The 15,000-nt window shown below is 43.1% G+C and overlaps 1 protein-coding gene and 1 long non-coding RNA gene across 9 annotated transcripts in view; both read right to left on the bottom strand.

Moving 5' to 3' along the window:
- Nucleotides 1-15,000, bottom strand: part of LOC123501150 — a 162,390-nt gene that overhangs the window by 92,238 nt on the left and 55,152 nt on the right. For 7 of the 8 annotated variants that reach the window (XM_045249736.1, XM_045249738.1, XM_045249740.1 and 4 more), the window contains 4 exons: nt 9,123-9,282; nt 8,579-8,653; nt 5,594-5,695; nt 45-120 (listed from right to left, as the gene is read on the bottom strand). In XM_045249736.1, coding sequence (XP_045105671.1) covers nt 45-120; nt 5,594-5,695; nt 8,579-8,653; nt 9,123-9,282 — 413 coding nt within the window. The remainder of the gene's footprint in view (nt 1-44; nt 121-5,593; nt 5,696-8,578; nt 8,654-9,122; nt 9,283-15,000) is intronic. The other variant, XM_045249737.1, reaches the window with a different exon arrangement.
- Nucleotides 13,904-15,000, bottom strand: part of LOC123501160 — a 14,241-nt gene continuing 13,144 nt past the window's right edge. The window contains exon 2 of the long non-coding RNA XR_006673577.1: nt 13,904-13,960. This is a non-coding gene — a long non-coding RNA (uncharacterized LOC123501160). The remainder of the gene's footprint in view (nt 13,961-15,000) is intronic.

Below are 15,000 nucleotides of genomic sequence, written 5' to 3' on the forward strand. Positions count from 1 at the left end.
CACACACACACACACACACACACACACACACAAAGAGGACATACCTTGAACATGGTGCGGGATCTGCTGTGTGGCGGGGGTGGACACTTCGGCCCTGCTTCCATACTGACTGCTGCTGCTCTGTGTGGGGGGAGAAGAGAAGAGGCAGGGGTGAGGTGACGCTGTGATGGAAAGGGAAAGAGGGAGTAGAAGATACTGGGTGGTGGGAAGACAACACTGTTGGGGTAATGATGTGGGGTGGGATGCTGTATTTTCTCTCTCTCTCTCTCTCTCTCTCTCTCTCTCTCTCTCTCTCTCTCTCTCTCTCTCTCTCTCTCATTACCGAATATAATCACCTAATTTACTACTTGAGACAAAATGATGCCGGAGTGAAAGTACCAGCAGGAGGAGGAGGAGGAGGAGGAGGAGGAGGAGGAGGAGGAGGAGGAGGAGGAGGAGGAGGAGGAGGAGGAGGAGGAGGAGGAGGAGGAGGAGGAAGAAGAAGAAGAAGAAGAAGAAGAAGAAGAAGAAGAAGAAGAAGAAGAAGAAGAAGAAGAAGAAGAAGAAGAAGAAGAAGAAGAAGAAGAAGAAGAAGAAGAAGAAGAAGAAGAACAAGAAGAAGAAGAACAAGAAGAACAAGAAGAACAAGAAGAAGAAGAAGAAGAAGAAGAAAAAGAAAAAGAAAAGAAAATAGAAGCAAAAGAACAAGAACAAAAACAAGAAAAAGAACAAGAAAAAATGAAAAAAAAATGAGGAAAAGAAAGACGAGGAAAGAGAACAAACACAACGGAGGAGGAGGAGAAAAACAACAACAACAACAACAACAACAACAACAACAACAACAGCAACAACAAGAGCAACAATTACAGTCACACAGGAAGAAATCGGTGCCAGGGAAATGAAAAGCCGTGTTGCGCTGAAGGTGAAGGCGGAGAGTTAGGCGGCAGGTGTAGATAATAGAGGTAAAAAGGTGAAGCGAAGGTGTGTCAGGTTAATTAAAGGTGCAAAGGTTCGTATAGAGAGTGTCAAGGGTGTGTGTGTGTGTGTGTGTGTGTGTGTGTGTGTGTGTGTGTGTGTGTGTGTGTGTGTGTGTGTGTGTGTGTGTGTGTGTGTGTGTGTGTAAATTGGTTGGGTTGGTTAGGTTAGGTTAGGTTGATATTGGGTTGAGTAAGGTTAGGTTAGGTTGGGTTAGGTTGGATTGGGTTGGGTTGAGATTGGGTTGAGTAAGGTTAGGTTAGGTTAGGTTGGGTTAGGTTAGGTTAGGTTGAGGTTGGGTTGAGTAAGGTTAGGTTAGGTTAGGTTAGGTTAGGTTGGGTTAAATTATGTTACGTTAGGTTGGGTTAAATTAGGTTAGGTTAGGTTGAGTTAGCTTAGGTTAGGTTGGATTGGATTGGGTGAGGTAGACTACAATGAGGTTAAGGTAAAAGTAAGTTAAGTCACGTTAGATTAGGCAGGTGATCAGTCAGACGAAGAGACAGACAAATGAATAAATAAATAAATAAATAGGTAGACACACTGAGAAATAAACAAAGACAAACACAAACACACAAACAAGTTATCAGGCAAGCATCATGACACTAAACTCTCGGAAAAAATAACAGGAGCAACAATTCCCTCCTCCTTTGAGTTCCTTTGTGTCTGTGTAGCTCAAACACACACCAGGCAGCGGAAAGGAAGGCGGGACACAAGAAGGGAAGGGAGTAAAGTGAGGAGGAGGAGGAGGAGGAGGAGGAGGAGGAGGAGGAGGAGGAGGAGGAGGAGGAGGAGGAGGAGGAGGAGGAGGAGGAGGAGGAGGAGGAGGAGGTGGTGGGATACATCAAAGATACAAGTATGAAAAAGGTTGACATATGTAGAAGGAGGAGGAGGAAGAGGAAGAGGAAGAGGAGGAGGAGGAGGAGCAGGAGAGGGAAGGGAATAGACGCTAAACGTAAACCAATTAACTTGATATTTGTGTAAAGGAGACCAACAAACTTTACAGCGAAGGAAACAATGCAAGGAAAAATGAGAGTCACTAGGTAATTGGAGCGAGGGAGGGAGGGAGGGAGAGAGGGAGAGAGAGGAAGGGAGAGAGAGAGAGGAAGGGACCAATGTAGGAAGGAGGCGCAAATGAATAAGAAAAGAAGGAAAGACGGAGGGAGGGAGGGAGGGAGGGAGGGAGGAGGGAAGCAAGGAAGGAAGGGAATATAAGTGAAGAAGAAGAAGAAGAAGAAGAAGAAGAAGAAGAAGAAGAAGAGAAGAGAGATAGATAGATAGAGAGAGAGAGAGAGAGAGAGAGAGAGAGAGAGAGAGAGAGAGAGAGAGAGAGAGAGAGAGAGAGAGAGAGAGAGAGAGAGAGAGAGAGAGAGAGAGAGAGCAAGCAAGGTAGCAAGTAAGTGAACAAAAAGCACCAATCATGTAAACCTGCTTGTCACGGAAATAGGAGCAAAAGTGGAGTGGTTATGCAAATGTCCAGGAAGGGAGTTGTTTTGTGTGTCTGTCTGTCTGTCTGTCTGTCTGTCTTCCTGTGTCTGTCTGTCTGTCTATCTGTCTTTTTGTCAATCTGTCTGCCTGTCAGTCTGTGTTTGTCTTTATTTAGCTACCTACCTGTCTGTCCGCCACTCTGTCTATCTGTCTAACTGTTTGTCTGTCTACCAGTCTGCCTATATAGTTATCTGCCTGTCTGTCTCTGTCTGTCCGCCTGTATCTCTACCTATCTGTCTGTCTGTCTGTCTACCTATCCATCTTCCTGTTTGATGGTTTATCTGCTTGTCTGTCTGTCTGTCTGTCTTTCTCCTTATCTGTCTGTCTGTGTGCCTATCTCTTTCTTCCTATATGTCTGTCTGTATGCCTGTCTGTCTTTCTCCCTACCTATCTGTGTGCCTGTCTGTCTTTCTCCCTACCTATCTGTGTGCCTGTCTCTTTCTCCCTACCAGTCTGTCTGTCTGTCTGTCAAGCTCTCTGTCTGCCTACCTCATGAACAGAGAAAAGCAGAACATCAGTCATTAAGAGATTAACTAACAGGTGAGATGAGACGTCAGGTGACAGGTGAGGTGGGGCAAGACAGGTAGGTAAAATTATAATGGAGAGAGAGTTTTGAGACACCTAAGGATATGAAAAGTGAGAGGTGAGATGAGGTAAGGAATGCAGGAAAGGAGAGAGTGAAAGGAAGAGGGTGAAGGAGGAAAGAAAGGAGAAGAGGAGTGAAGGACTGAGAAAGGGAGAGAGGAGTGAAGGAGAGAGAGAGAGAGAGAGAGAGAGAGAGAGAGAGAGAGAGAGAGAGAGAGAGAGAGAGAGAGAGAGAGAGAGAGAGAGAGAGAGAGAGAGAGAGAGAGAGAGAGAGAGAAAGTACGTAAAAGAGAGGAGAAAACAAAATAACAAACGAGAGACGGAGAAAGAAATAAAGAAAAAGGTGAGAAATGGAAAGAGATGAGAGAGAGATAGGGAAGCAGAGGTGAAGAGAGGAGTAAAAGAGAGTGAGAGAAAGAGAGAGAGAGAGAGGAAGAAAGCAAAGTACGTAAAAGAGAGAGAAAACGAGATAAGGAAAGGAAGACGGGGGAAGAAATAAGACCAAAATGACAGGAAAACACACACACACACACACACACACACACACACACACACACACACACACACACACGAGGAGACAAAATACACGATCTCCAACACGAATATCTCAAAACACAAACCACAAAAGAGAAACACGAAGGAGAGAAGGTGAGAAGGGGGCAGAGCAGGTTGGATCGAGAGATAGAGAGAGAGAGAGAAAGGAGAAAGAGAGAAAGGAGAGAGAAAGGAGAGAGAAAGGAGGCAGGGAAAGAGGCAGGAAGGAAGGAGGGAGGGAGGGAAGTGTGCCTCGTGTTGGGGTGGATGACCTGACAGGTGAGGCAGGTGGACTAATTAAGGAGTTGTGGAGTAAAGTGAAGAGGAGGAGGAGGAGGAGGAGGAGGAGGAGGAGGAGGAGGAGGAGGAGGAAGTGGTAGGATACGTCAAAGATATGAAGAAGGTTGACTGGTGAAGATGGAGAAGTTGGAAGAGGAAGAGGAGGAGGAGGAGGGAAGAAAAGTGAGAGGAGATAAACGGAGAGTGTGGGAGAGGAGATAAAGGGAGAGAGTATGAGAAGAGTGAAGGAGTAAGAACAACAGCAAGTGGGTGTCACAGATGAAGCTTAACAGTGGATGAAAAGTGGATGCGTGAGTGGATTGAAGGTAGAGGGATGATCATAGAGAAAGAGAAAGAGAGAGAGAGAGAGAGAGAGAGAGAGAGAGAGAGAGAGAGAGAGAGAGAGAGAGAAAGGCCATGCACCTCTGCTCCTCGCCTCGTCTACTTACAAGGCTTTACATAAAGTTACACTGGCTTTGATAAATGTTTACACGCTTTCAGTGAGCGACTAACGAGATTTAAACATTATTAACATGAGAACCAGTGAGAACCAGGCCTTATCATCTCTCTGGCCTCAGGAAACAGTAGTGGTGAGAGCAGCGCGTTTCAGGAAAAATTACAATAAGTTACCCATGTTTTTAAGAGAATTTATATGGTTCCAGTGGCAGATTGACAAGATTTAGACATTATTAACATGAGAACCAGTAAGAACCAGGCCTTATCATCTCTCTGGGCTCAGATAATAGTAGTGGTGAGAGCAGGAATTAAGTTACAGGATGTTTTTAAGAGAGTTTATATGGTTCCAGTGACAGATTAACAATATTTAGACATTATTAACATGAGAAACAGTGAGAACCAGGCTTAATCATCTCTCTGGACTTTGAAAACAGTAGTAGTGAGAGCACACAGGAATTATCTTAGATGTTTTAAGGGAGTTTATAAGATTCCAGTGACAAATTAACAAGATTTATACATTACTCAGGAGAACCAGTGAAACCAGGTCTAATTATCTCTTTGGACTTAGAAAACACTAGTGGTGAGAGAGGAGAGGGTTAAATGTGTTCTAAGGGAGGTTCACACGATTCCAGTGACAGATTAACACAATTTCTATACTATTAATAGGAGAAACAGTCTTGAGAACCCTGCCTACTCATCCGTGGCCTTTGAAAACTGTAGCAGTATGAGAGCATGTGGGTGGTGGATCGGGACAGATTAATAAGATTTCTACATTACCAGGAGAAACAGTGATAATCGGTCCTAATCATCTGTGGCCTTAGAAAACAGCAGTGCATGGCCAGAGAGTAAGCTTTGCTCCCTCTCCACGACTATTTTCAAGATCCATAGCAATGATTAGCGGGGTTTTCAAGAGTGTTTCTCCAGTTGATAATGCAGAAATCTTGTTAATCTGCCTCTAGAATCATCAAAACACCTTAACAAAACTCATGGTCCACATAAATGATTAGCGGGGTTTTCAAGAGTGTTTCTCCAGTTGATAATGCAGAAATCTTGTTAATCTGCCGCTAGAATCATCAAAACACCTTAACAAAACTCGTGGTCCACATAAATTATTAGCGGGGTTTTCAAGAGTGTTTCTCCAGTTGATAATGCAGAAATCTTGTTAATCTGCCTCTAGAATCATCAAAACACCTTAACAAAACAAAAAAAAAACTCGTGCAAATTTAAATAAAGCCTTTTGAAATAGTGGAGGTAAAGCATAGAAGTGTTTTAGAATATGAGCTTAGGAGCTGTGACTCACCTGGTAGTGGTGGAGGAGGGCGTGGGAACGAAGGACGTGGATCCTCAGTGCTGTTAGTTCCCTTTCCAACTCAGCGGCAAGACTCTCAGGACTGGCCACGTGCTGCAGGGGGGACAGAGAAGAGGCATGGTGAGGTGGTGGTGGTGGTGGTGGTGGTGGTGGTGGAAATAGTAGTAGAAGAGGCGTGGTGAGGTGGTGGTGGTGATGGTGGAAATATTAGTAGAAGAGGCGTGGTAGTGGTAGTGTGATGGTGTTAGTAGTAGTGGTAGTAAGAATGGAGAAAGAGAAAAGGAGGGAGAAATAACAGATAACTCTATACAATAAGGAGAGCAGGAGGATAACTAAATATTACTACACCTAATGAAAGCAAACACACCAAATCTAACTTAACCTAACCAAACTGAACCAACAATACGTAAATTTAACCTAACCTAAATTAAATCCAACCTATCCCAGCCTAACCTAACCAAACCACACTGAACCTGATGTAACCTAACCTAACCTAACCTAACTAAACCAAACCACACTAACCTAACCAAACCAAACTAAGCGTGACTAATTCCAACCCTAACCCAACCCAGCCTAACCTACTCTCTGTTTCAGCAGCTGTTACCTTGATTTGCTTGATTTCCTCGGTTCAGAAGGGTTGGAAGACCTTTATACTTTGTTACCGTTGATTTCAGTGAGGGAGAGAGACGAGAGGTGGATAAGGGAGGGAGGGAGAGACGGGGAGGATGAGTGAGGGAGAGAGATGAGGAGGATGAGGGAGGGAGGGAGTGTTTAAAGGGTGATAGAAGGAAGGAGGGATCAGACAGGTAGGGGGACAGGTGGGTTGGGTCTAGGGCGTGACGTGGTGATGGGTGTGTACGAATATTAACCTTCGATATCGGGAATTTCCTTCAGCTCTCAAGAATAACCAGTTTACCCCATACATTTATTTCTATTAATGCACAATGCGGTCAGAAATCAGCGCAAGGTGTGAAATAGACGGTAGCAAAGTATTATAGTGGTCCAACACTTCTTAACCCCTTCAGTACTGGGACGCATTTCTACCTTGAGTTTTTGGATACGATTAGACGGTTCTTATTGACATTAGGAAGGGTCTATGGATGTCAGAAGATTAATGGCCAGAGTCTTCACTATTCTAATCCCAACATAAGTATCTGAAGCTGTATAATGTCGTCAAATAGTAAGCACAATGAATACGAAAACGCGGCATGGAACTGATGGGGTTAATCGGAAAAAAAAAATAAATAAATAAATAAAAATCAAGGTAACAGCTGCTGAGTAACCTAACCTAACCTAACCTGACCACACTAAACCCAACCCTACTCAACCTTTACACAACCTAACCTAACCTAACCACACCCAATCCAACACAACCCAGCCCTACACAATTTTTATTCAACCTAACCTAACCTAACCACACCCAACCCAACCCTACTCAACCTTACTCAACCCAACCCAACCCAACCTAATCTAACCTAAAAGCACACGAGCAGAACAAAGCCTTGACCAACACAATTATGAAGCCGTCTACCATTAAAGGCTCGAAGTTTACGGTAATTTTCAGACTCACGGGCAGGACAGGTGGGCGTAATTAACTGTCTGTTCAGCCTGGCGGGAAACACAGCAACAGGTGAGCGGTGTGTGTGTGTGGTGGGAATTTGCAGGTGAGTTAATGAAGCGCAGGTAAATGTAGTGGTAAAAACAAAGAAAAGTGAGAGAAAAGGTGAGTTGCTATATTAAGCTAAAAGAGAGAGAGAGAGAGAGAGAGAGAGAGAGAGAGAGAGAGAGAGAGAGAGAGAGAGAGAGAGAGAGAGAGAGAGAGAGAGAGAGAGAGAGAGAGAGTTTTGTTGTGTGTGTGTGTGTGTGTGTGTGTGTGTGTGTGTGTGTGTGTGTGTGTGTGTGTGTGTGTGTGTGTACCTTAGACTCTCCCAGCATCCTCAGCAGGGCACGGGCGAATTTGCACAACACCCATCTCACCGCCCGCAACACTCCTCTTAAAATACACACACACACACACACACACACACACACACACACACACACACACACACACACACACACACAGAAGGTTACCGCTACACCTGTTTACTCATTCAGGTACACTCATATATACACCCTTTCTCCTACACCTGTATATAGTCACCACTGCCGCACACCTGTCACCACCACCACCACCACCATCACCACCACTTCAGAAGCACCGTCAGAAGGGCTATTGTTAACTGGTGATTGCATTTACCTCATCACCACCACTCTTAGGCAGTCAGTCAGTCACCAGTATAGCAAACAACACAAGTCATCACACAAGGAAACACAACAGATAAAGTCATCACCAAGCATCACCAAGAGTGTTTCATCACCATTATATCATCACCACAGTAACTTAGCTTTCCTTAATTTAGCGCCAAGGCCACATAAGTCACCATCACTGCAGTCATCACTAGAACATCACCAAATATGACTTTTAAGAACATCAGAGTTATATTTCGTCACCACCACCTTACCACATCACCACAACCACCACCACCACCACCATCACCAACTTTACAGACCAATTACAATATCGAAATCTAGAAAGGTAACACAGGTAACTCAACTCAACCCCAAAAAAGAGCAACACCTTCCTAAAAAGTCAACACCACCACACCACCAATATGAACAACACTCAACACCACAGGAGAGACAATTTCTTCAACACCACAACACCAGGTAGACAACCAACACCACCAGGTAAATAATTAATTCACCACCACAACCACCACTGTCACGCGCGCACACACACACGCACACACACACACCACCACCACCATCACACGCACCACCGTACTGACCGACTCTGGTGGTGGTGGTGGTGGTGCTGGTGGTGGTGGTGTCATGTATATATATTAATTGAGAATATGTGACTTAATCCTCAGTGTGTGCGTCACGTCACGATCGTCCTCTCTCTCTCTCTCTCTCTCTCTCTCTCTCTCTCACCATGGCCTGGTCCTCCTCCTGGGGCAGCACGTCACAAGGGGGAGGGTCACGACGAGCAGAGATAAGGGCCTCGATCTGTAAGGGGAAGGGGAGGGTCACTACACTATAGCAGGGACACTGTTACTACCTACTACTGCTACTGCTACTATTGCTGCTACTACTACTACTGCTGCTGCTACTACTACTACTGCTGCTGCTGCTGTAACTGCTGCTACTACTACTGCTGCTGCTGCTACTACTACTACTGTTGTGGCTGATACTGCTGCTGGTATCAAGGTTGTTGCAGATTTTACCCAAAGAAGCTCAAGGCAAAATAGGGTTAACTATTATTATTGGTACTACTATAAGACAAATATTACTACAACAACAACAACAACAACAATTACTACTACTACTCCTGCTATTGGTAATACTACTATCACTCGAGTTACTATTACTACTACTGCTACTTGGCAAAGGTTAGATAGGAAAATTTACTACCATTACTACTACAACAACTACTACTACTACTACTACTACTACTACTACTATTACCACGACTCACCTCTTCGCGGGAGAAGGAGGTGGTAAGGGGCACTTCGTCGAGAGGGTGGTGGGCGGGGAGGGCTGAGGTAGGGGAGTCCGCCCCCTCCCCGTCCTCCCCCAACCTCCCCTGCCTGGGAGCCACCACCGCAAGCCACTCCCTCCTCACCCCCTCGGTCCATCTGTGGGGAGACAACACCACCAACTCAATGAACAGTGAAGAAAATAAATACATCAAAATAAATTAAAATTAATGAACAAACGAATAAAATTGAACTAAACAGAAAATCGCTGTAAAACCGTCATTATTCAGTCAAAGCTGATAACAGAGAAAATAAAAAAAATACATCACACTATAATAATAATAATAATAATAATAATAATAATAATAATAATAATAATAATAATATGTACATTTTTAGTAAAGAAATACAACTACTTTTATTGCGCTAAAGTAGTAGTAGTAGTAGTAGTAGTAGTAGTAGTAGTAGTAGTAGTAGTAGTAGTAGTAGTGGTGGTGGTGGTAACAGACGATTGGACAAGTAACACTGAAATATTTACCAGTAAGTTTCTCTCTACCTTTCACTCTCCCTCTCCCGTTTTCTGTAACACACCAGCACCACATCCTCTCAAGTGGCCGGGGAGACTGTGCCATTCCCCTCTTGGCCACCACCACCACCACCACCACCATCACCACAGAGGAAAAAGAAGAAATACAAGTGACAAACGAACACACAACACTCAGCAACACTCAAGGTGAAGGACGCATAAAGGCACATCGTATACTGTACCTCATCATGTATGCGAGACTAACTCCAGCACAGCCCTTCACAACACACACACACACACACACACACACTAACATATATACGTATTCTGACTCCAACTCACACACTTCCCTTCAGTAACTCGCTAATTCATGGAGGAACAAAAGCAACAACATTTTTTAACCCCTTCAGCTCTGGGACACATTTTTACCCGAGTTTTGAGTGTGTTTAGACGATTTTATTGAGATTTGGAAGGGTCTATGGAGGTCAGAAGATTCATAGCCACAGTCTTCACTATTTCAATCCCCCACATAAGTTTCTAAACTATAATTAATTCACCACAGAGTAAGCAAAATGAATATGAAAACGCGTCATAGCACAGAAGGGTTTATTAAGGTGTTTTCTAGGGTTTTAGTGGCATATTAGCAACATTTCCACATTATTAAAAGAAAAACACTCTTGAGAACCCGGCTCTTTATATTCACGTCCTACATAAACTGCTGCAGTAAAGTAGTATTATATTTATTGGTGATTCTATGGTCCTAGTGACAGATTAGCATGGTTTCTACATATCAAGAGGAAAATAGCTTGGAGAAACCGAGTGGTCTTCTCCTTGGACTTTGGAAACTGTTATAGTGAAGGAACATTGGTTTCTAAGGGTGTTTCGACATCCCTAGTGACAGATTAGCAACATCTCCACATTACCAACAGGAGAAACAGTCTTGGGCATCCGGCTATAGTCATATGTGGCCTTTGAAAATGGTCGTGAAGTAACAATGGTTTCTAAGCGTCTTTCTACGGTCATAGTGACATAATAAGAAACATTTTTACGTTACTATCAGAAGAAATAGTCTTGAGAACCCGGCTGGTCATTTCTGTGGCCTTTGAAAATAGTCGTGATAAATTAACATTATTATTTTTACGATATATTAGCAACGTTTTTACATTATCAAAAGAAAATAAAACACTTGAAAATCCTGCTAATCATCTCTGAAGCCTTAGAAAACAGTCGTGGTGAAGTGACATTGCTCTTACCCTCTTCAGTGCTGGGACGCAATTTTTACCACGAGTTTTGTGTAAGATTAGACAATTCTATTTACATTAGGAAGGGTCTATGGAGGTCAGATGATTGATGGTCAGAGTCTTCACTATTTGAATCCCCCACATAAGTTTCTGAAGCTGTATACAATCACCAAATAGTAAGCAGAATGAATATGGAAACGCGTCATGGTATTCTAGTGACATTAACAATATTTCAACATTACCAAGAGGAGAAACACTTTTGAGAGCTGGGCTGGTCATCTGTACAGTCATGGTGAGAGGGACACAAGCGTTTTCACATTACGGAACCTCAAAACTCGCACTCTCTCTTAAATAACGTGTCATTTCCCTCGCAACAAAGACCTGGGAAACTCTCGGGCACCATTAAAACACACTGGCGAAATATTCAACAGAGCAGCGGCCCACTTGTCTTCATTGAGAGCATAAAGCGAGTCCAAACATTTTTCCAGGGTTTCAAAAAGGGAGAAAGCTCGGGGTATAAAAGAGGAAAGACTGCAGCATTAGCCTTAACTTCATCATTCTTTTTTTTGTGTGTGTGTGGGGTGAGGTGGGGACGAGGGAGTGGTGAGTGGAGGGAAGGAGAGGGGAGGGGAGGAGATGAGGGGAAATTAGGAGGGAAAAGCTTGGTGAGTTATAAGGGAAGTCAGCGAGCGAGAGCCAGGCTGTTTCTCTCTCTCTCTCTCTCTCTCTCTCTCTCTCTCTCTCTCTCTCTCTCTCTCTGATATTGAAAAAACACAGGCATGACTATCAATGAATCTCTCTCTCTCTCTCTCTCTCTCTCTCTGAAAACACAGGCATGACTCTCTCTCTCTCTCTCTCTCTCTCTCTCTCTCTCTCTCTCTCTCACCGTCGGGGGCAGGAGCATTGCAGGCCGCAGCAGTTGCCCATGAGGCGTGGGTGGCATACTCAGTGTGAGGGTGGGTGGTGGCTGCCCACACGCCCACACCTCAGACCCCCTCCTCGCCCTCCCTCGCTGCCCCACACTCTCATCACCACACCTCCTTTGTTTTTCATTACTGTGTCTTTGTTATTCCTTTATCTTTGTTCCCTCATCTTCTTCACACTTTTATCTTTTTCTATTTGTCTTTTTCTTATTTTCAGTCTTTCATTTTCTTTTTCCTTATTTCTCTCTTAATTTCCGTTCACCTTTTTTTTTTTGTTTATTCTATTCAGGTAAGTAAATAAATAATATATATAAGTAAATTTCCACTTCTTTTCTTTTTTTTCCGATCTGTGTTGTTTTCTTTCGTCTTTTTTTTATATTGACAATCTTAAATATCGTGTCTTTTATTTATTTTCGCTCTATCGTTTTATTTCGTTTTTTTCTATATTGACAACCTAAAAATATCGTTGTTTTTATCCTTTTTTTCGCTCTATATCATTTTCTTTCACTTTTTCGCTCTATATCATTTTCTTTCGCCATTTCTACACTGACAATCTTAAATACGTAGTTTATTTTCCCTTTTCATTCTCGCTCTCTATAATTTTCCTTCGCTTTTTCTATACTGACAAAGTTTTCCAAGGGACCATTTTATTATCACATTGCACCATATAAACTCTACACACACACACACACACACACACACACACACACACACACACACACACACACACACACACACACACACACGAGTGACTTTCTCTTATCTCCATCACCGCTAGTATCTTTCACCTTCAGATTTTCCTTGACTTTTCCGTACATTATTATTATTTCCCTCCATTCACTAATTCCTCCTCTCGCTTTCACTAAGTTCACTCACATCACAGAGAGAGAGAGAGAGAGAGAGAGAGAGAGAGAGAGAATGTGTGTGTGTGTTCCCCCGCCCAGTAATGTCAGCAAGCCATCAAGCCACATACACAAGATTACATATTCCAATAATCTGAATCACTTCTGCGCTGCGCTTCCACTACACTCAAAAAGGCTGTGGTTGAAGTGACACGGGTTTCCAAGGGTGCTTTAGGGTTTCAGTGGTAAACTAATATGATTTCTGCAATATTAAGGGGAGGAACAGTCTTGGAAAATCCCGCTAATAATCTTTGTGGCCATTAAAACTAGAGCAGCGCGTTTTCTAGAATGTTTTAAGGGTTCTAGTGACAGATTAACATGATTTCTGCAATATTATGGGGAGGAACAGTCTTGAAAATCCCACTAATAATCTGTGGCCTTTAGAAATAGAGCAGAGCGTTTCAAAATGTCGGTTTCAAAGTCACACATATATTTTCTAGGATGTTTTAAGGTTATAGCGCTGAATTAACATGATTTCTATGCTAATTAAGAAAAAAACACACTTAAGAACCCGGCTAATCACATTTGTGGTCTTAAGAAATGGTCGTGGTGAGAGAACCGAGCGTTTTAGAATATAATTTATAAATCACATGCTTTTTAAAGGTATTTTTAAGATTCCAGTGACAGATTAACATGATTTCTGCACTTATAAAGGAATATAGACACTTGAGAACCAGTCTGATATCTCTGTGGTCTTAGAAAACAGTTGTAGTGAAGGAACAGACCAATTTTAAGGGTTACGATTCTAATGACAGACTGACACGATTTCAAGGCTTATAAAGGAAGAAACACTCTTGAAAACCAGGCTCATCACATCTGTAGCCTTATAGAAAACAGTCTGATCATCTCTGTGGTCCTTGAAAACAGTTGTAGTGAAGGAAGAGAGCAATTTTAAGGGTGCTTTTATACTTCTAATGACAGACTGACACGATTTCAAGACATAAAGGAAGAAACACCCTTGAGAACCCGGCTCATCACATTTGTAGCCTTAGAAAACAGTGATGCTGAGAGAGTAGGGTTTGAGAATGCTGGTTTGAAGGCGCTGTAGATATATGTGGGTTAGGTTAGGTTAGGTTAGGTTAGGTGTTTCAGAATGGGTTAGGTTAGGTTGGGTTAGGTTAGGTGTTTGAGAATGCTGGTTTGAAGGCGGTATGGATAGATGAGGTTCTTAGTTGGTGCATTTCTCACGATCTATTTTCTGCCCGATGTAATCATACTTCCTCAGAATGAACCGCGCATTGTCCGCTGCAGATATCGGTAAAGTTTGTCAATAATGTGTGTGTGTGTGTGTGTGTGTGTGTGTGTGTGTGTGTGTGTGTGTGTGTGTGTGTGTGTTTATCTCCGTCACCACGGCGCCATATTGCCTCAGTGCTGTGGTGTTAAAAATCTATCAGTTGTCAATCAATCATGTATTCTCTCTCTCTCTCTCTCTCTCTCTCTCTCTCTCTCTCTCTCTCTCTCTCTCTCTCTCTCTCTCTTTTCATCTCAAGTTTTTTCCTTTTCATCAGCAAGTTCAGAGTTATCTCTCTCTCTCTCTCTCTCTCTCTCTCTCTCTCTCTCTCTCTCTCTCTCTCTCTCTCTCTCATTTCACAAGACATCAGCCAGCCCCGCGACCCACAATCACACAGCTCACTCTAAGCTACCCCCACACAACCTCCACCCTCCCACCCATCCCAGCCACACCACACCCTACCCTCACCATGCAACACTAATACACCTAGCCACACCCATCACACCACCACCCCAACCCACTTACACACTACACAGGTCACTACAGCTTCACGAGTGCACCCTACAGACACACAAACACACACAGATGAAACGATCCTAGTAAACTATTTCCTTATCTAGTCAAAGCAGCAATTAAATACTTTCTTGTTAAAGCTCTCGCCTCTGCTATTCTTGCGATATCTGCATCTATTTTTCTCTATTATTACCCTTCTGTCATTATCATTTAGCCCCTTCAGTACCGTGACGCGTTCCCACATTCATTCTGGTTACTGTTTGGTGATTTTTTACAGCTTCAGAAATGTATGTGTGGGTTTAAAATGGTGAAGACTGTGGCTATTAATCTTCTAACCTCCACAGATTCTTCTTAATGTAAACAAGATCGTCTTATCACACTTAAACTCGTGGTGAAAATGCGTTCCAGTATTTAAGGGTTAAGCTAAATGTCTTAACCTAATCCAGCTTGGTCTTATCTTAACTGACTTCACCTAATCTAGCTTAAAGAACCATGACCGAACTTAATCCTACTTTGCCATACCTTACTTAAGACAATCCAA

This window comes from Portunus trituberculatus, chromosome 9, assembly GCF_017591435.1.
Source record: "Portunus trituberculatus isolate SZX2019 chromosome 9, ASM1759143v1, whole genome shotgun sequence".
Classification (NCBI taxonomy): Eukaryota; Metazoa; Arthropoda; class Malacostraca; order Decapoda; family Portunidae; genus Portunus; species Portunus trituberculatus.